A 20,742-nucleotide genomic window follows, 5' to 3' on the forward strand; every position below is an offset into this window, starting at 1 on the left:
TTTTGCTATGCTTTCTGTTGTAATCATTCAAGGGGCCACCAGGGCTCCTTATTGTTTCTTCCAAGGCCAAAGTTCCCAAGCAAGCAGCCCAAAGACTCGTCAACGAGAAAAAAAGAATCAGAACGATAAGACACAGCCACTAAAGAGGAGCACTTTTACAATGCTTGCCTCTCCTCGAGAGCCCCAGCATCAACCTGCACACCTGACTACGCACCCAGCTCATCGCTATGGAGACCCTTCTCGGGGGCTGTAGTATGCTCTTCCCTGTAGTCCTGACTTTTCGTCCCTATCTGCAGAGTCTCTATCCCATAAAGCCGCCTCTATGGTCTCATACGCAACATCGACGTGCTCTGGAGTTGAGTCGTCAACCTCGCGGTCTTGAACAATCTTCCAGCCTGCGCGAGAGAATCTGCGGCGGGCTTTGCTGTTCATTCCTACCAGCCTGAGTGACATCTGTTTTCCTACATGCTGTTTCGTTTCCTCTTTCAACTCGGAAAGTGTCTGTACTCCGGTTACGTCGATAAATGGGACATGTGTCAGGTCCCAGACCATGACAGCCATCTGCTTGCTCGAGGGCATGACGTTGTCTCGCTTCCGCAACATTTCGATGCGTTTAGACGATGCCACACTCCAAGACCTATCGACTGATTTGCTCTGTGACTGATCCCCAACCTCTTGTCGTTCAAACTGTACTTTAACGGACTCAAGCACTGACTTCTTGATGCGGCCGGCGTTTGGGAAGAAGATCGAGTCGGTGAAACTGACCAGCATGGCGTCTTCAGGAACGAATGTATCTTCTGCAACAGAAGACACAGCCGCCTGCTCTCGCTGAATCGTGCGATTCTGGCCACTTGTAGCTGAGAACGTCTTGACCTTCGGGAATGCGGATCGAACCAAGGTGTATCCTATGCTGAACAACACCGCAAAAGCAATGCCCATCTCTGTAGACACAAAAAGTGTGACCCAGAAAGAGAGCATCGAAGCTACAAAGTCCATGAACGAAATTCGCCAGTAACGGTAAAATACGGAAACAGGACCAATGATGTGTATAACGGCCATGATCTAGTGAAAGTCTGTTAGCTTGCGCCGATATAAGAAAGGAGGGGCATTTCGAACGTACGATAATTGCAGAAAGAGTAGCTTTAGGGATCCAAAAGAGAGCTCCTGAAAGCTTGTACAAGGTAAGCAGAATAAACCCAGCGGTAAAGGCGCCGCTGAGCGGACTCTTGACACCACACTCTGAGTTCACAGCTGTTCTTGACATGGCACCGCCCACGCTCATTGCTCCAAAAAGGCTGTTGATGGTGTTTGTGATACCGAGATAACAGAGCTCTTGGCTTTCGTCGATTGCGTAGTTGTTCTTTCGGCCAAAGGCCTTTCCGATGGCCAGATGCTCGAGGGCTGAAGCTACGAGAGGGGCAATTGCTCTGGTGGTAACCTTGGAGACAAGGTCTCCGGCAGGAATTTTTGGCGCTTGAAGACCGTTGGCCTTGACCTTGCTGATAGCCCACAAGGGGTCTGCTCTATCTTTGTTGACTAGAAAACTGATTGTGGTGTAGATGAGCAATAGGATGACCGCTCGGCTACTGCAGGCGAATTTGATTATTGCGCTCTTCTTTCCCCACTTCTTTCCAATGAATTCGAGAATGTACAGCATCAAAATGCCACTGAATCCAATAGCGATTGTAAGAGGCTCCATCTCCGGGATACGTGACAGAACGTTACTGATGATAGCCGAGGTGCCGGAGGGGACATCGCTAAGGCCAACAAGCGAGCCAACCTGGCCCAAAAGAATCGTAATAGCAGCTGCAGACAGGAATCCAGAAAGAACAGGGACTGAAATGTATTCCAAGATAAAGCCGAGTTTGAGCAGTCCAACAATCAGCGAGTATATGCCGACCATCAACGCGACGGCTGATGAGATGTCCTGGGCAGCAAACCCTTCTGTCTTGAGATCCGTGATAATCTCGGCGGTAAGGAGGCCCATGATGGAAGTTGGCCCGGTGGAGAGGTCTGAATCAATGTTAGAAAATGAGTACACCTGAGTATATTGGCCGTACGCACCTTTCGAAGTTCCCATGAAGACGTAAATAGCAGCTGGTAGCCAGCTAGAATAGAGACCAAACTCCCCGGGGATTGTTGCTATCTTCGCATAAGCCAATGCTTGGGGAATCATCATGACACCAATCGTCATTCCTGCAATAAAGTCGGATAGGAGCCATTTCGGGTGATACTGCGGAAGCCACTGAACAATCGGAACTTTCTCAATGAGATACTGTCCGGTTGCTTGGGGCAATCTTGGGAGTCCTGAGGCCACCTTTCTCCGAACTGTATTGATAGTGCTGTCTGTCTGAAAATCAGACTTGGCTTCCTCGAAGAACTTCATGGTTATTGCCGTCAAAGGGTGTCCCCTTACAAAAACGAATTCTGGCAAGTGATCAAAGCAAAGAGAGAGATGTGCCTGTCATGTAATCGTCAAGGTCGAGACAGCACACCTCATCAAACGAACCATGATCTTCGACGGTAAGAGCGATACCTTTTATCGGATGTGCCTGCGTGAACGGCTTTCTTGCCGTGCGGTCAGACTTCATACTTTTCAATGGTAGAATGCGGCAATCTACCACCTAGAAGGGGCGAAGTATTGGGATGACTGATTTCATGCATTAAACTTTGAGTGGCATTCCGATGCCAGCTGCGGCGAGCGAGCTGCCGGGACAACCCTTTCTCGTACTGATGTTCCAAAGTATTCCGATGCCAAATTAAGAACTGTGCGTCTGTCTGGTGTGTACTCCCATTCGATGATTGGCCTTGGCCTGTTTGTCTCTTTATCTAGCCACGGCGAAAGCTTGACAGTCAGCGGATAGCAGATATGATCCTGAACCATTTGAGTGTTCAGTAGTCTCCCTGTCAAGTAACATGTCGTTCGGCATTTAGTGTGGTGCTGGATAATATGCTTGAGATGGCTCTTGCGATTTGAATATTGTTCACGCAAAGATAACTGCTCCACATCGGCACTTGAGATCTCCATCATATGCGCCAAGGATAAAACGCAGAGTGGGTTTGGGTACCCCGGGACGGGGGTAGCCGACGGGTATATGCAGCGGTGCTATCAGAGGTGGCTTGGACTTGGATCAAAGAGCTTGACTGGTTCAAGCTTCAGATGAAACAGGGAGTCCCCGCCTCGATGCGGTACAAACGCAAGTCAGTTATATGGCTATGAGCCCCGCTGAGGAAACATGGACGTGTTTGGCGGTTCCCAGTATTCGAGATCTTTGTGGAATGACTGGACTGGGTCACTTTCTTACTGATTCGCCGTCTGATGATGTCAGTCGTGATCACTTGCCGCCTCTCCAGGGCGCACTGGGAATGGACATTCCAAGACCCGACGCCAGGTTGCTTCACAACTTGAGACAGATCATGATCTGCAATTTATTTTAGAAGAACGCTTTTCAGGGTTCCTTTGAATAGGGCCGAACTCCCATGCTCAAGCCTGAATCTAATTAACCGATCCAGCCAGTCTAGTAGTAGGGGTATGCTCTGTGTCTGATTGGCATTTGAGCTAGAAATCGGTTGGATTGGTGGTGAATAGGGGAAAGCAGTATTGCTCATCTAGCCTCAACTGGTACTCTTCGCTTGGAGAGGTCTCCTTCGTTGTAATTGCGTGTATCTTTCCCATCGCCAAGTTGGCGCAGATAGAACCCGCTGTCTGCGCCTAGCTACCTCAAACTTGGGTCTCGTTGCAGCTAATGATACCAAGCATACGCAGATTACGAACTTTGATCACACTTTTTGACTATTTAGTGACTTCATACGTCCAAACATTCTGAACTCTGCTGAAGGAAGAAGGTCTGGCGGACAATTGAACTGACGTGAGTACGTATAACCTTACGGTTGGTTGACATGAGCCAGGGACAGACCCCGAGTCAATTCCAAGGATGCCGAGAACGGCCGGTTGGCTGAGTTTATCGTTCCAGAGATATGATTAGATGAGCGAATGAGGATAAGTCGCTGGGATCTCAACAGATGATTCCAAAACCCTGATGCCGGTTACAGGTATTTAGCAGTTACAGCACCAAGTGGTGTTATATCTTTCGAAAAGCGAGCATAGCATGCTATATTGCGCCAGGATTAGAGTCGTACGCTCTTGCATCTTGCAGCCAACTACTTGAGGAGAAGTTCCAGGTAGGTCACATTGAAGGTAGACAGGAGACAGACAGCACCGGCTGTTGCGATGAAAAGGGGGGTACAGCAGCTCGGGATCCGAGCGCAGCGGTGGGCGCGCCGGCAGTCTCTTTCCCCCGCCACGATGCAAGGCCCTCCAAGGCAAGTTGAACATTAAGATGGCATAATCAAGGTTATTTTCGTGTTTATACCGTTTTGACCGGGCAGTCCTACTCGGCTGCGGGGGTGGACCTTCAGCCATCGTTTGATTGATATGGTATTCGCCCTCAACGAATCGTTGTCTTTGCCTATAAGGCACATGACAATCCTTCTACTTTGTCAAGATCAGTGGCTATTATGGTGCTTTCCTTGAAACATGCACACGTTGTTGAAGCCGCTAGTGCACTTGCTACGTCAATGATAGGTTGGAGCGCGGTTAACCTGGCGGCCCCGTGGTTGGTAGACCTGAGATTATCCTTGATTCACAGAATAGGTTGCTTCTCCGTGTGGGGGGTCGGATCCGGCCAGTATGGAAGGGTGGCACCGACAGAAGGCTGCATTGATGCGCCTCAGGGGCTTCAGCTGATATGATGGGCTTTTATTACTCCACTAACCGGTGGGCTTAGGTACTTAGCGGCGCAAATCATGGAGTGTGGAGCAGCGGGACAAAAGCTTAGCTTCTGCGGGGGTTCCTGTAACAGACCCGGCCAGTGACTACTCACACTGAGTGGAGGAAGTCGGGGAGATCTCCAGACGTCGAAAAGCAACTCTCTTGTAGATTTTCGATTGCGTACAGACGTAGGTTTATTTTGGATTCAACGTAGACTAGAAATAGCTGAGGGTACATGTTGTTTTGTCATTTCAATGACTTGGTACGCCCGTATAGTCTGGCCGAATGTGAGGCGGTGCTCGGTGTCGACTCTCACTTCTCCAGCTACGTAGTTATCATAAACGGCGACAACACGCAGTTCATTGAAAGGCTCACGCTGGCTTTGTTTTACTGATCTGAGCTTCTCTATAATATCTGTCTGTTGGATACCCCCTTGAGTTCTTCTCGTGCCTTCGAAACCTCTTGATGTTTGACCAGTTCCTGGGCCTTAGAGATTATGGCACATGGGCTGCAACTACGTAAATAGAAGTCACCATCAATAGCTTCTACTCACAATCTAACCCGGTATGCTCCCATCTTTGATCGAACGATTTGATGTCATAGATATGGGCTGTGTGTGTAAGATAATGAGGCATGGTAAGGGGCTAGCTCATATTTGTTGTTTGATCTATAATTGTCAAAGGTGGAGGAAGATCGAAAGAAAACGTGGATAAACCCGGATTGACGGATATTGGGTGAAAATGGGTTATCAATGTCTGTTTCTGTGCTGAGCCAATATACAATGCCCCCCCTCGTTGATGCCGTAACCTCATGTACTGGACTACTGCGCTCTCAAACTTCTCCCACCATTGTAGAGCTCCATATAGAAACTAGCACCGGTATTATTCTTGTACCATCCTGGGAGGTGAAACATACTCGTAGCGCTTCTGAACAGTGACTTTGGGAGACCACGGTTCAATCTACTTCTTGCAAGGTAGCCACTTGATATTGATCTGTTGAGTGAACGCTACCGTGGCATCATCGTCGGTGATAGAACCGTAAGCCTGGGTGTTCTTGGACGTAAGAGCGATACGATTGTTGACGTTAAGGATGCCTGTCGCGCCGCAAGGCGAATAAATGAGAGCCGCAGTAGGGATGGTGTCCTGCTTGGTGTAGACCTGGCCGTTAAGCCAGATGCCACCTCCAGTAATGGAAGTCTGCGTTGTAGTGGTGGCTGCAGCATCTTGGGAGAAGAAGTACGTCGAGTAGAATGTTCCAGTCACCCCTTCTTCAAGCTGAGCATATCCATGGTAGGTGCTGTCCACAAGAGCGAACTGAAAACCACCCGGATACTTGAGGCTAAGGTGAAGAGCACAGTTCTTGGAGCGTTCGGCTACCGAGAGTCCCGGCCCGATGTAGGTTTGAAACTTGTCGAAGCCAAAGGTGATGACCGTACGGTCTGGAGAGATCGTGGTTGAGACGGAGCCTTGGGGGCAACCACTTCCCGAGAAGCTTGCGCTGACGATCTGGATCTCCTTGGGATCAGGTGTATCAGAGGCTCCAGTCGGCCCCAGGGGGTTGGCTACCGCCTGCACCGCCAGGAAGAAAGCAAAAAGGCCCTTCATGTTGAAGTCTGTGTAAGGTTGTGAAGGGTATGAATGAACGATGCAGTGTCTCTGGTGATATCAACACTTGTGTCTAAGTAGTTTCGATAGAGCAGTGATGAAAAACACAGCTCTCAGATTGGTGTTGATCTGGTGTATTTATACCCATATCCACGAGGCACACATGATAGCCGGTGGGCTAGAGTTATCAATTGGTATTGACCCTCTTCAGTTGGTCCTCCTCGAGCCCGAGGTTAACTGAGCCTGCCGAATACGAGACAAAACCTCACAAGTGACCTTCTCACAGTGCCAAGTTCGCTTAGTAGTAGAGCTGTTCCTGAAGTTACTCAAATACCAGAAGTTGACTACACGATACATCAAAGAGATTTGGTTTAAACCGCAATCACATCGGGCGGGCGAGCCTTAAGCGAAGACCAAATTGAATTAAATTGCTCACAGAATGATTCATCAGCTGACAGCTATACTAGAACGCCACAAAATTGGGATTTGATGCTCTGGACCAGTCGTACCAATGATATCTGAGCAGGTCATATTCGGTCTAGACAAACTAAGATACGGCTAGGGATGCAGCCAGAGTTCTTTTGAGAAGTAAACTTGATGAATGGAATATCCACCACTTCGAGAAAGACTTTTTATCACATGAGAAACTACAGACGATACCAGCCGCTTCCAACAATATTACAAAGGTTTCTCTTGATGTCTCGGCGCAACGATGGCCAGCTATCAGAACTTGGGAGCGAAGAAACCTCTTAGCTGACCACGCTTACGCATTGTTGATTCCAGCTGATGCCCGAGTTCTTGGCCTTGAAAAGCTGAGCTGAGTCTAATGCGAGCCTTCTTCAAAAGGGGAAGTTGCTTTACTACGCGCAAAGCCAGACCATGTTCTGAGAACAGTAGCGGAGGCGCCAGTGCTACGCATTGTTAGACCTACATATTGCTTTGGCCAACCGAGGTGACATCGCTCAATGTGGCGAGCATATAAGTCTTAGTGTCACTGCATCATGTTTTGGCGACAAAAAGTTCTCTACTCGTTGAAGGCGAATTTAGCCTAGAGTCATCCAAGTTTTGCCTCATTATGTGCTCATCGTTATCTAATGTAATTGGCCAGGATGCACTAACTTGCAGAAAGCGGCTTTTGTCATTCATCCAGTAGCGAAATATTAATCTCTTGGATTAACTTTGCTAGGCATCAGGCACTCTAGGAGGGGGACTCTGCACAAGAAGCCGCTCGTATTGTGAACTTGGGATCCCGGCAGCCATTGTCTTGACCAAATTTTGCTTCTGGGGCTACCGCAGTCCGAGATAAGGAAAGTGCTCATGGCCTCTATTTAAGACAGTGTAATTCGTGTTGGATCGTGGCATAATGGTACCGCTCAATAAAACTCAAATAAAACTCAAAAGCTCACGCCTGGCATCAAAGTTCCCTAGCCTAAATGTATCATCCAGAGAATGGCAGCCAGAGGCCATGCGTCAGTCTTGGACTACATTTTGTTTTCGGCTACGGAATGTTGCTGGGCTTGCGATATCAGTCAAAAATGTCAAGAGCTTCGGAAGATGTATCCTGTGATGATGTGTCATAAGATTCCTGGATGAACTCCGGCTATATCTAATACCAGCAAAGCTATTTTAGTCAAATTCATCTAATTCCTCATTACATTGCTCAAGATACCTTGCCTCACGAGCTCTCAGCTTGCTTAAGAAGACCTTCCAGGTTAATGCTCTTGGGCCGCTCAATGGGCAGTCCCAATGCTCGGTCCCAGATCAATTGAGCAAGGGGTCCCAAGCCACGGGAGACACCAAAGGTGGCGGTGTAGTACAGAGTCTCGTGGAAGCCATAGTGATGGAAGAGGACTCCAGAGCTTGAGTCGACGTTGGGGTAAGGGTTCTTGGTCTTGCCGTGCTTCTTGAGCACTTCGGGGGCAATTCGACTGTTCTTTTCCACCAGTTGGAAGACGGGGTCTTGTGCGATCTCAGGTCGAGCGGCGGCATAATCCATCAGAGCCTCGAACCGAGGGTCGGGTTTCCGCAGGACAGCGTGGCCGTAGCCAGGGACAACTCTGCCGGAGTTGAGGGTGGACCACAGGTAATCTGTGACGTCTTTGTCAGAGTAAGACGAGGGAATGTTGTCCTTCATCTGTAGAATCCACCGAAGAACCTCTTGCGCGGCAAGTCTATGCGGAGGTCAGCATTGGTTTGTCAAAACAGCAGCAATCGGTGGTGACAACATACCCATGAAGAGGACCCGCGAGACCTTGAAGACCAGCGCTGTAGCTTAGGAAAGGATCGCTAAGGGCGCTGCCAACTAGGTGAGTGGCGTGGGCGGAAACGTTACCGCCCTCATGGTCCCCGTGGAGCGCGAGATACAGTCTGAGGAGATCTTGGAAGTTCTCATTCGCCTTGCCACCCTTCCCAAGCATGGCAGCAAAGTTGTAAGACCAATCCTGCTCCAGGTCTACTTCTGCGGGCAGAGCGCCGCCGCCACGGTAGGAGTTCTGGTAGATCTTGGCAGCGATCGTGGGCAGCTTGGCCAGCAGCGAGATAGAGTCGTCGAAAGTAGGCTCCCAGTAGTCAGCCTTGTTGATACCCTGCTCGTAGGCCTTTGCAAACTTGGAGGTGTAGTTGAGAGCAGAGACGGCAATGGCAAATTGGGTCATTGGATGCAGGTCTGTGGGGAAATCGTCGAGAAGCTTGTTGACAAAGGCGGGCAACTGAGCTTGCTCAGCCAATTCGCGGGAGAATTGGCGAACCTGGCTTGTGGACGGGACCTGGCCTGTAAGAAGAAGCCAGAACATGGCCTCGGGCAACATTTCTGTTCCAGTCTTTCCCTTGGGGAGCTCCTTTTGACAATCCTTGATGGTTCTACCGTGAAACCGAATGCCCTCATTCGCATCCAAGACAGATCCCTCCCAAACCATGGCCTTGAGGCCTCGCATGCCACCAAGAGTATTCTCGACCTTGACCTCCCCAATGACCTTGGACGAGTGTGCCTTGACCTTCTTCAGAAGTTCCCGCTTGGCGGGAATGACGCTCTTTAGTGTGGTCTTGAGGTCAGGTTCGGAAGTTGAATACTGGCGCGCATTGAGGGCAGAACGAGCTGCCAGAGGCTACGGGTTGTCAGACCATAATCGTCCAGCGGTATGTTGTATGCTGTAGCTTCGACTTACCCTCAGAGCTCCAAGAGCTCTGGTACCTTTTGTGATGTTCATAGCCATGGCTGCCGACCGAGAGAAATTCAAAGGGAGGATCAGCGACGGAGAAGTGATGGGGAGGGGTAGAGGACGAAATAAGGTGACCGGGAGAGGCAACAGTAGTTGAATGGCTACTGAATCAATCGGCTGGATCGGGCCAAAATGAATTGAGGAGTACTGGAGGTAGGCAGGTAGAGACAAGCAGCTGGTGACGAAATTACGGTAGGAGGAGAAACTTGAGGAAGAAGAGTCACGAGCAGACGGGCGAGGAAACTTCACATTGTGCCGACCTACTAGATAAGCAGGTACCGCAGCAGGCCGAGACAAACAGCTTGACCCGAGGTTGGGGAAGCCTGGGTGAGCGGCACTGACCTACCCCCGCGGGAGAGGGGATGTGTAAGTCAGCGTGCTGCTGCACTCCTCAGACCGCCGCCAGCCATGTACGGGCAAGGTAGTAGGTATGCCGGTCCGGTGCCTTAACATTGAACGGTAGGGAAACTACCAATCCCATGTTAAGCGGGCTACCTTGGGTTGTGTGCCCGGTACCTACCAAGGTAGGTAGATATGGTGGCTATTAAGACGCTGGCGGGGTGGTCTTCAAGGCCGGTGGGGGAGTGCACTGGAACGACAGGGGACGGGACCCCAGCTTTTTGTCCTCCTCCTCCACGTTTGGCACGGGCAGCACGGGTTCCAGCGGCCGGAGCGTCATTGCCCATATCCCGTGCGCCGTGAGTGGCCGGGGAAGTTCACAGACCCATATTTGCTTCACCATACGTAGTACCTAGCTGCTTTAACATCAGTCCTTCCCCACGTCGCTGGCACTGTGAGTCTGTGGCCGATGAGGGGAAAAGAATGGGCCGAGGCAAGCCGACACAACTGCGGACCTTTGGTCTTGTCAATTGACCAATGAGAGCACTTCACATTGGCCTTGCACGTGGTGACATTCGTCTTGCCGCTGCTTACCAAGGCTGTTGATTCGCTTTTGCCCGGCTAACACTCGCCGAAGTTGAGCGCTCCCAATTGCGCCTGTCCATTCCCCACGTTATTCCCATTCAGCTACTCTTATGTAACATCCTTTGTCCCGAGTACCGAGTCGTTGCCTCTCGGATTTGCTTTTGTAGAAACCTGCCTCGCCGGCGATACGACGCTAAACTCCTCGTAATAGGCGGGCATCATCGCTCTGTAGACAATACCACGACCGGGGCAAGTCTTGCAGATTCTATCTTGTGCTTCTCCGTCACACTTTGCAGCATCTCGGTACTCCTACCTCCAGAAGAAAGAAACACGACAATGATGCGACGAGCTGCTGCGCGAGCAGTCACCCGGAGGGTTCCTCTCATCGGCCCGTCTTCAACACCTGCTGCTGCTGCTGTGCGCTATTTCTCAATAACAAGGAGAATGGCACAAACACCCAAGAACCTCTTCTCTGCCTCCGCCCCTCCCAGCGATAACTTCCAACTTCTGGCCGAGTCTAAGAAGGCCGGTACTGCCGAGGATGAACTCTACGAAGCACAGATCAAAGAGGTTGAGGCATGGTGGCAGTCACCGAGATATGAAGGCATCAAGCGGCCATACAGCTCAGCCGATGTGGTTTCCAAGCGCGGTTCGCAGCATCAGTCATACCCGAGCTCCGTCATGGCTAGAAAGCTTTTCAACCTCGTCAAGGAGCGGGAAGCTGAGGGCAAGCCTATCCATACGAGTACGGACGCTCCTCTCCCCACCTCTCTATAGATGGGCACATGCTAACCGCCTATGTCTTGTAGTGGGCGCCATTGATCCTGTTCAAATGACCCAGCAGGCCCCTCACCAAGAAGTCCTGTATATCTCAGGCTGGGCCTGCTCCTCCCTTCTGACCTCTACCAACGAGGTTTCCCCCGACTTTGGCGACTACCCTTACAACACCGTTCCGAACCAAGTCCAACGTCTCGCCAAGGCGCAGTCGATGCATGATCGGAAACAATGGGATTCTCGGCGGAAGCTCAAGGCCGAAGAACGCGCAAAGACCCCGTATATTGACTATCTACGACCCATCATTGCCGATGGCGACACCGGACACGGTGGTCTCTCCGCCGTTCTCAAGCTCGCCAAACTTTTCGCAGAGAACGGTGCCGCTGCGGTGCACTTTGAGGATCAGCTCCACGGCGGCAAGAAGTGCGGCCACTTGGCTGGCAAGGTCCTCGTCCCCATTGGCGAGCACATCAACCGTCTCAACGCCGCTCGTTTCCAATGGGACGTCATGGGCTGCGAGAACCTCGTCATCGCCCGCACCGATTCGGAGAGCGGAAAACTCATCAGCAGTGCCATTGACGTCCGCGATCACGAGTTCATCCTGGGCGTGGCGGACCCAAGCTTCGAGCCCCTCGCCGAGACTATCCAGGCCATGGAGGCCAAGGGCGCGGTTGGGGCCGAGATCGACGCTTTCGAGGCCAACTGGGTCAAAAACACCAAGCTGGTGACCTTTGACGAGGCCGCCGTGGCGCATATGAAAAAGGAGGGTGTCTCCCAGGACAAGATTGACGCGTATCTCAAAGCGACACGCTCCAACCGCGATATGGGAATCTCCCAGCGCCGCAAGCTCGCCAACGAGCACACCTCGACACCTGTCTACTTCTCCTGGGACGTGCCCCGCACGCGCGAAGGCTTCTACCACTACCGCGCCGGCATGGACGCCGCCACGAAGCGCGCCATTGCCTTTGGCCCCTACGCTGACCTCCTGTGGGTCGAGACGGGTGATCCCAACGTCAAGGTCGCCACAGATCTCGCCAGGGCCGTCCGCGCCGTCTATCCGGGCAAGGGGCTCGTCTACAACCTCAGCCCTTCTTTCAACTGGATGGCACACGGATTCACAGACGAGACGCTCAAGAGCTTTATTTGGGATATTGCCAAGGAAGGATTTGTGCTGCAGCTTATATCGCTTGCTGGCCTGCACTCCAACGCCACCATCACGAACGAGCTTGCGAGGGATTTCAAGAAGGATGGCATGCTGGCGTATGTGAACATTGTGCAGAGGCGTGAGAAGGAGGGTGGCTGTGACGTTTTGACGCATCAGAAGTGGAGTGGCGCTAGCTATATTGACGGAATCCTCGGGGCTATCCAGAGTGGCAGCTCGAGCAGTAAGAGCATGGGCGAGGGCAACACTGAGAGCCAGTTCCACTAGAGAGCCATCTATAAAATGCATGTGGGCGGCGTTGCGGAAATCTTCTAGCGTTTTCAGGATATCAATTTGTCGTTTCTTGATGTACACCTCTCGCCTGCATATCCCGTGTTTGCCTGCCTGTAGATGGGAGGTTGGGCCAAAACGCGAGGTCTCGCAGACGGAACAATATAATCACTGGTTTTGTGAGCTTCAAGAATAAATCCTTCAATTTGTCTATGCACAGTTTCATCATCATGGCCTTTCGGCCGTGTACGCCCCAGTCTCTTGCCCAGCGCCCTAAACTCCAACCCAATACGGTATCATATCGCGAAAATCGGATTCAAACAAGCAGCGCAACGCACCCATTACTCGAGGCTGGTGCGGCTGGCGTTGTTGATGGGGGCAGGCGCCGCGGGGCCCTCGGGGGTAACGTAGGCCTTGGTCATGCCGCCGTCGACAACCATATCGTGGCCGTTCACGAAGCTGGACTCGTCGCTGGCGAGGAAGAGAACAGCCTGGGCCTGCTCAATGGCCTCGCCGAAGCGGCCGGTAGGGAAGTGAATCTCGCGGCGCATGCGCTTGGGCACGTCGTCGCCGAGCCAGTCCTGCAACAGAGGAGTGTTGAGAGGCGCCGGGCAGAGGGAGTTGAAGCGGTAACCCTCGCGGGCGTGAACCATGGCGAGCTCACGGGTAAGGGCAAGGACGGCACCCTTGGAAGCGGTGTAGGCAAGCTGGGGAGTAGCAGCGCCGACAAGAGCGACAACTGAGGCGGTGTTGATGATGGAGCCCTTTGTCTTCTTGTTGCGGCGGAGGGCGAGAACGGCGTGCTTGCTGCCGAACCAAACTCCCTTGACGTTGATGTTCTGGGTCAGATCCCAGATCTCCTCGGGGGTGTTCACGGCATCGTCGTCCTTGGCGTGCATAATTCCGGCATTGTTGAAAATAATGTCGAGTCCACCCCAGGCATCAACGGAATCAATGAGGGCCTTGACCTGGTCTTCCTTGGAAACATCGGTGACCTATCATGGCGAAGAGAAATCGTTAGCAAATTGAATGGAACACTCCCAGTCGTTGGGTTTCGCGTTGTGTCGTGTGACGAGGCAAGAAACGAGACAAGATAAATGGCGGGGCATGGCGGGGTAATTTTTTTCTTTCGCGTTGTGCAATGTGCAGGTGTGCTGCTGTTGTCGCTGCGTCCAGCGTTGTGCAGTGCATTGCTGTCGGCGTTTGATTTGATGCACGCCGGAGCGGCGGGAATGGGATCTTCCAACACTTTTCATTCGCAGCCTGACTCAACGTACCTTGGTCTCAATTCTGGCCGACGGGAGCAGCGACAGAACCTTGGCCTTCGCCTTTTCGAGTGCCGGGGCAGAGATATCGGCCATAGCAACGCTGGCACCCTCCTTCGCAAAGAGAATGGTCGTCTCCAAGCCAATGCCACTGTCACAATTGCTTGTCAGCTTATCGGATCCTGTATGCCATGTGTGTATGATGCGGTGAACGCCCAGCCACTGGGGACTCATCCCGATGCGCCGTGCTGATAAGGCGCCTGTGAGACCATGAGGGGGGTTGCAACATTGCATTGGGTGACCTTACCCAGCAGCGCCAGTGACGACGGCGTTCTTGCCAGCCAGGCGACCTCCAATCTCAGCAGGAACGGAACCCATTTTCAAAGGTGTTGATGTCTTTCGGAGTGTGTCTTTTTGTTGTTGCTGTGATGTTGAGTCGCAAGTCACAGTTGGTGAATCGCGAAGTGGCGGAGGAACGAGTTGGGGCTCGAAGGTTTTGGTGTGGTAGTCAAAGTCCCGTTGATAGCTTGGAGCTCTAAGTTGAAAACAAAGTGTGTTGATGAGAAGAGAGAAGAGCAGGACGGTCACCACGATGCGATGGGCACGATGTGTTTAAAGAAATCAGCAAGACGGGGCTGGTCTAGTAGAATGGAGCCGAAGAAGGATAGAAGGCCGTCGTCTGGCAGAAAATGAGTCAAGGAAATCCGGGGTCCAGGCCACTTGTTGCCGCCCTGGCCAATTTCCATCGACTAAGACAGAATGATGGACGGGACTGCTAAGATAGTCGCAAACACGGAGTAGGCACTGGATACAAAGCGCGCAAGCGCGGTACGGATACATATCGAGATACGCCAGACATCAACGCCCACCCCCTTCCTTGCTCACGATTAGCTGCTCGAGCCTTCCTCTGGCGAAATTGATCCGACAACGGCGCATCGGGAACACCATCTCGGCTCCCATATGTGACACGGGGTGACGGGGTGCAGCCAGGACCGTCCTAGGTTGGCAGGTTGGGCAGGCAAGCTGCGCATCGTTGCCAGGGCCATGGTGTCCCTACTCCATGCCGTGCCTGTCCAGCTGTACAGCCCTAGGGATGTAAAAGAAACGGCTTAGATCGTGATCGATAAACCGTCCGTCTACCACTGATCAGAACGGAGGCTGTCGGTCAACGATAGGCGGCATCGCATGCATTGGTGAATTTCCAAATACGGAGCATAAAACGTGTCGACGGGCGCAAGTTCCGATATCGCGTTATCTCTTATCAGTGGGTCAGACCGCGGCGTTGCATGACGGACGTCCAAGTCAGGAACCAACCCCTCCGTGTCTGATGGAGGGGCGTTATGAGAGGGAGACACTGTGGTACTCCGTACGCTGGTAAGGTTGGGTGAGGTGTCCGGCGGCGAGAGGGTGAGTCGAGCGAGCGCTACCTCCAGAGGCTGGCTGCATCTTTCGCAGGATGCGTTATCTCTCTATCTTGGAGATATAAGAAAAACCTATCATCGGTAGACGTTGGATAGGAGTATGTAGTAGAGCCAGTTGTGGAACAAAGGAACGAGACCCTATGTGCATGGTTCCGAGAGTGCAGCTGGATTGGTGAGCTAAGGCGAATCCAGGCCAATAGCATCGAATTGCGAGAGTTAAAAGCTCAGAATTATCGGACTAGGAGTACAGACCAAGAAAGGCACAGACTCGGGATCTGCTGGATTGAAAGTTGATCAGACAAGTCGCCACTGAGCGTCTCGTCAGGTGTCAAGGTGTGTATGTGTTCGTACTCCGGACGGTGTGAGGTTGGGCGGCATGGCGGCAGAATGCAGGTGGTAGAGTGAATACGGTGTGTGTCTGTAACCGTACCATCCGGAAACACTTGGTGACTTGGGGAATTCAAGGGCGGAGAGAGGCGCCAGGCAAGCGAAGCGGTAATGGAAGCGGTCAGTTCGAGCCCCTCCACACCTCTCAGGCTCACATCGTCATGTGGGCAGCCGGGGGCCTTGACGGTGAATGAGAAACGTCCATGTGGTGTTTGAGTCCGGACGCATCGGAGAAACCATTACCATTCACAAATTCATCATTCGTGGATCGTGGCAGATCGCGGCTCGGGACCGCGCTGAGGGGTTCCCCAAGTCGAGGGGCGGCGGTGCCGATAGACGCCTGGCGTCCGGGGGGTGAACCGTGTGAGGGCGGCGGTAGAACATTGATTTCAGTTGAGCGAGCAGGCGGCAGTACGAGAGATGGAGACGAGGATGCGCAGGTACTCGAGTAATGTCATTGTTGACAATTGCACAGGATCAAAGAGGATATTTGCCGCGCTGGCGACAAAGAAAGTTGCGCAAAGAAAGCTGTGTGCGGTATCAGCGGACAATAGAACATGACAAGGGTGGGTAGAAGCGATAGTAGTGGGCTGTGGAGGCCGCAGAGGGGTCATTGACTGATGAAGTTGAGTCCCCATCGTGAACCCCTCCGATTCAGAACTCCCCGCTGTCGGCAAGTCAAGCGCGGAGGATCTGGCCGTCCTGGGGCCAAGAGATCTATCTGGGTTCGGGGATGTTCCTTTTGGCATCGAGCAGCCGGGTGCCGCGGTCTCAGGTCAATCAAGCAACACAGCGCGGCAGCATGCGGGATGGGCAACGGTTGGCGTGGGGTAAAATTGGCGTTGATGGGTTGGCGACAGTGAAGAAGCTCACGATGAAGTAGCGATGGTGGTGATATTGTTGACTGGAGAGGGACTGAGAGCAGTTTGCAAGTTGTAAGGGAGAGAGATGGAGACAGCGTGCGAGGAAGCATGGAGAAGATATTGGTCTTCACAAAAAATCTCTCATACTCACACAGTGATGACTACCAAGTTGTCGCCAGCTGCAACAGCAAGTGGCCCCAATGGCGGTTGAGACAATTCCATTATTTTTGTCACAATCCAGCAATAGCATCCCAAACCACCTGGGCTCCTTCCTGTGTCCTGCCCATCCAGGCTTTGACTTACCTAAGACACGCATCTATGAGATGGAAGGCGCCCATGGGATCCTGCGCATTCTGGCCGAGGGAGGCACGGGAAGAAGTGTCTGTGCCTGAGGTTGAAGAGACTGAACGAGAAGACTCATCACTGAGCTGAGGTGGGGAGGAGTCGTGGCCCGGACAGTGCGTTCCTTGGGAACGTACCGCGGTCTAGCCACCTCAGCCCGGTCTTCCAGGTTGCCTGCGTGACTGCCGCAATGACGCACCGAGAAAGTCAGCGTCCCTCCCCCTCCTTCCTCGCTCTGTGCCGCTGGGTGCCGCTCACCTGCTAATGGTATCCCCGCGTCGAACCGAGAGGTAGGTGCCCGGGAAGCAGACGTCGATTGCCAAGGAACAAGATACATGGAACAGGATGGGAAGCAGCTCACGCGGCTCGATACCTTCCACACTCAAATCTCAACGTGCTTAAGGTAGGTTGTAAACAGATTGGCGCTCCGGGCCTATGTCATTGCTCAGTCGGAAGCGTTAGGTAAACCGTAAACCGCAATCAAGGGCAAGCGCAAGGCAATGGAGGGCAAGGTTATTTCCAGGTTGTCAGTCGTCACTCGGCTTCCCCAGCTCCCCCAAATCCCCAAATCGCATCATTCCATTGGCCGCGCGCTCCCTTATCGGCGGGACAATCCACACCAGTTGCCGCAGACGAGGGAACCTTGGAGCTAGCCCATGTATATGCTCGCTTACAATTCTATGGAAAGATACTTTGGAGCAAACATCTGGGGGTGTGTGGGCAGTATGCAGCGGCGCTCTCTTCCTTGCTCTTGCGACTCTTGCTGCTGCTCAATGCTCGCTCACTCCGCAAGTCCCTACCTACCTTACATTCCCACCTACGGATAACATACCTCTCCAAAGATACGATAATTGCTCCGTACCGCTGGCCCTACACGTCTCTTCCCGCGTTCCCTCAAGATCCCGACCTCAAGTCCCTCAAGTCCATCCGTCTCCAGTCTCTCGGCTTGCTCAGGACCCACGATCTTGTTCCGCCTCGGTCTGTTCCTCGTGTCTCTTGCGCGCTCTCCTGAACATTTTCTTTTCCTCTCTCCCGCCCTCTGCCACGGCCTACTTCTAGACATCCTCATTTATCAGTTCGCACGCACGTAGAAAGCAGCAAACACTTCTTTCCTCTCGTCCTTCTGCCACGACAGACTTTGCTGCTACCACACCTCCAACTCCAACCCCAACTACAAGCCGCGAGCTTTCGTCCCATCATTCGCCATCCAAAGTCAATTAGTAGCTTCATTGCATTCGCGCATTCTTACCATCTTATCTTCATCCACAATGGCGTCGTCCAACGAAGCCGTGACCATCGAGTCGCTACCCGAGCTTCTCAAGAATGACAACAAGGTCAAGCTTGCCGGTATCGATGTCGACGGCATGCTCCGAGGAAAGCTGGTGTCCAAGAACAAGTTCCTGTCCGTCGCCAAATCAGGCTTTGGCTTCTGTTCTGTCATCTTTGGTTGGGATATGCACGATATGACATACATCAAGGAGCTCAAGATCAGCAACGCCGAGAACGGCTACCACGATCTGATTGCCATCCCTGATCTCTCTAGCTTCCGCCGCATCCCCTGGGAGGATAATGTGCCCTTCTTCCTCGTCAGCTTCTTCGATCCGGATACGCAAGAGCCCATTTGCGCGTGCCCTCGTGGTCTGCTAAAGAATGCTCTGGCCAAGTTGCAAGCCAAGGGCTACGGTGCCATGGCTGGAGGTCAGTCTGCAAACACGCTCCGTCGTTGCTCTCCTTTTGGAGAATAGGCAAGCTAATCGCGTGATCCCACTCAGCCGAATACGAGTTCTACCAATTCAAGGCGCCTACGCGCACCGCCGAAACCTCGAGCTCAACGGCCGGATACTTGCAAGAGAACCCCCCGCAAGCTTTGCCGTCCTTAACAGAGGGCATGTTTGGCTACAGTTTGACCCGGACGGTGCACAACAAGGACTACTTCTATGACATTTTCGAGACTTGTTCTCAGTTCAAGTGTGATATCGAGGGTTGGCATACGGAGAGTGGCCCTGGTGTCTTTGAGGCCGCGCTTGAGTTTGGAGAAATCGCACAGATGGCCGACAGAGCCAGCTTGTTCAAGTAAGTTGGCCGGTTCGTTCAGGCTTGCATCTCACTGACCGTGGGTCTCACAGGTACGTTGTCAAGTCGGTCGCAACAAAATACGGCATTACGCCGTGCTTCATGGCGAAGCCAAAGCAGGGCTTGCCTGGAAACAGCGGACACATGCACGTTTCCATTGTCGATAAGGATGGCAAGAACCTTTTCGCTCGGGAGACGAAGGATGAGAATGCGCCATACCCCGACGTCGCTAATCTCTCCGACCTGGGCCGGCATTTCCTGGCCGGCTTGCTGGAGGGTCTTCCAGATGTCATGACCATGCTGGCACCCACAGTCAACTCCTACAAACGCCTTGTCGAGAACTTTTGGGCGCCAGTGACAGTATCATGGGGCTTGGAGCACAGAGCAGCATCAATTCGCCTCATCGCCCCGCCGACATCGAAGCCTGGCGCAACGCGATTCGAAGTTCGTGTTCCGGGCGCAGACACCAACCCTTTCTTCGTTCTGGCAGCAATTCTCGCCCTCGGATGGCGAGGCGTGGAGAAGAAGCTGGAGATACCCGTCCCGCCTTTGGGCAAGGGCGAGGATGTTGGCGGTAAAGCTGACAAGGGCGTGCGGCTTGCAAAGAGTCTGCGTGAAGCAAATGATCGATTCATGCGAAAGGAGAGCATTGCAAGAGAAGTGTTCGGTGATGACTTTGTCGATCACTTTGGCGGAACAAGAGATCACGAAATTCGGGTCTGGGACGAGGCCGTGACAGACTGGTATGTGACAACCCTCGGAGTAACATCTGATGGCGATGAAGATGAACATGGCTAACGAAGTATCTACACAGGGAAGTTAAACGGTACATCGAAACGGTCTAGTGGTCGGGAGTTTGGCGGAGCGCGTTTTTCTACTACCTACTTGTTTGGACTTTTTAAGATATTTTATCCCATATCGGATCAGCCTGGGAAAGACGTCAAGCCACGCGACTATGGAGCTCGTCGAAGCCCTTGCCGTCTCACGAGATGGACTGGGGTTACCGTCACATCTCCACTTCCCTTGCCTTGGCTGCGCATCCTTACCTACCTTGCCCGGCGTTGTTCAAAAGGGACCCTATCTAGATACCCTCTTCAAATGCCGACATATTGATATACGTATGGAGCAGCGCCAGCCGCGGCTATTTAGCCATCTGATATTGGCTGGTGAAATCATGTTCGAGAAAGGCTTTCGCTGTGCAGGGCGAAGGATAGCAGGGAGGCGAGGTTGATTGGTGCTATGGGATGCGCCTTTTGTGACAACTTGGTGCGCTGGTGCATAACGGTTACGAGCGAGCGAACCACTGATCCAATCCCGGAAGGGGAGCGCTCGAAGCTTACGTTGAGACCCATTGCCTCTAAGCGGCGCGTCGAGGTACCTTTCAACTAGGTCGTACATGCAAATGATGTGATGGAGCTGGCGGATGAATTGTTGGCTGCTGCGAGCGGTCATATCCCTTTCATTGGCTCGCGATAGCTGAGTTGAGGCCTTATGTCGGTCAAGTTCGCCGCCCGTGACAAGTTGGAGACGTGAGTCAAGAGAGAGGCTCAAGTTTGTTGGTCGCGCCGCTGCGGCGCTACCCCTCTCCTCTCCTCTCCTCTCTCAGAGGCAACACAACACAGGGGACGCTGCAGCAGCAACCGGCATCTCCGATACGGGTTGAAGCCT

The 20,742-nt window shown here is 52.6% G+C and overlaps 7 protein-coding genes across 7 annotated transcripts; 2 read left to right on the forward strand and 5 right to left on the reverse strand.

Moving 5' to 3' along the window:
- Positions 1 to 225: 225 nt before the first annotated feature.
- On the reverse strand, positions 226 to 2,386 carry CPAR01_09851 (sulfate permease; the record flags this gene model as incomplete). The annotated part of the gene is made up of 3 exons (XM_060494115.1): positions 226 to 1,062; positions 1,121 to 2,013; positions 2,065 to 2,386. The coding sequence occupies 3 exons, from the start codon at positions 2,384 to 2,386 to the stop codon at positions 226 to 228; spliced, it is 2,052 nt and encodes a 683-aa protein (XP_060346297.1).
- Positions 2,387 to 5,730: 3,344 nt separating this feature from the next.
- Positions 5,731 to 6,375, reverse strand: CPAR01_09852 (uncharacterized protein; the record flags this gene model as incomplete). Its single annotated transcript, XM_060494116.1, has 1 exon — positions 5,731 to 6,375. One exon carries the CDS (start codon positions 6,373 to 6,375, stop codon positions 5,731 to 5,733), a length of 645 nt encoding a protein of 214 aa, XP_060346298.1.
- Positions 6,376 to 8,050: 1,675 nt separating this feature from the next.
- On the reverse strand, positions 8,051 to 9,587 carry CPAR01_09853 (2-methylcitrate synthase; the record flags this gene model as incomplete). The annotated part of the gene is made up of 3 exons (XM_060494117.1): positions 8,051 to 8,546; positions 8,605 to 9,479; positions 9,540 to 9,587. 3 exons carry the CDS (start codon positions 9,585 to 9,587, stop codon positions 8,051 to 8,053), a joined length of 1,419 nt encoding a protein of 472 aa, XP_060346299.1.
- Positions 9,588 to 10,853: 1,266 nt separating this feature from the next.
- CPAR01_09854 (isocitrate lyase) lies at positions 10,854 to 12,720 on the forward strand (the record flags this gene model as incomplete). Its single annotated transcript, XM_060494118.1, has 2 exons — positions 10,854 to 11,262; positions 11,327 to 12,720. The coding sequence occupies 2 exons, from the start codon at positions 10,854 to 10,856 to the stop codon at positions 12,718 to 12,720; spliced, it is 1,803 nt and encodes a 600-aa protein (XP_060346300.1).
- A 344-nt stretch (positions 12,721 to 13,064) lies between these two features.
- On the reverse strand, positions 13,065 to 14,366 carry CPAR01_09855 (short-chain dehydrogenase; the record flags this gene model as incomplete). Its single annotated transcript, XM_060494119.1, has 3 exons — positions 13,065 to 13,718; positions 14,001 to 14,139; positions 14,296 to 14,366. The coding sequence occupies 3 exons, from the start codon at positions 14,364 to 14,366 to the stop codon at positions 13,065 to 13,067; spliced, it is 864 nt and encodes a 287-aa protein (XP_060346301.1).
- A 1,676-nt stretch (positions 14,367 to 16,042) lies between these two features.
- On the reverse strand, positions 16,043 to 16,180 carry CPAR01_09856 (uncharacterized protein; the record flags this gene model as incomplete). The annotated part of the gene is made up of 1 exon (XM_060494120.1): positions 16,043 to 16,180. One exon carries the CDS (start codon positions 16,178 to 16,180, stop codon positions 16,043 to 16,045), a length of 138 nt encoding a protein of 45 aa, XP_060346302.1.
- A 2,089-nt stretch (positions 16,181 to 18,269) lies between these two features.
- Positions 18,270 to 19,872, forward strand: CPAR01_09857 (glutamine synthetase; the record flags this gene model as incomplete). Its single annotated transcript, XM_060494121.1, has 3 exons — positions 18,270 to 18,699; positions 18,774 to 19,074; positions 19,128 to 19,872. The coding sequence occupies 3 exons, from the start codon at positions 18,270 to 18,272 to the stop codon at positions 19,870 to 19,872; spliced, it is 1,476 nt and encodes a 491-aa protein (XP_060346303.1).
- Between the last annotated feature and the right edge of the window lie 870 nt (positions 19,873 to 20,742).

The sequence above is a fragment of the Colletotrichum paranaense genome (genome assembly GCF_030867605.1).
Source record: "Colletotrichum paranaense strain IMI 384185 chromosome Unknown Scaffold_8.1, whole genome shotgun sequence".
In the NCBI taxonomy this organism is placed as follows: domain Eukaryota; kingdom Fungi; phylum Ascomycota; class Sordariomycetes; order Glomerellales; family Glomerellaceae; genus Colletotrichum; species Colletotrichum paranaense.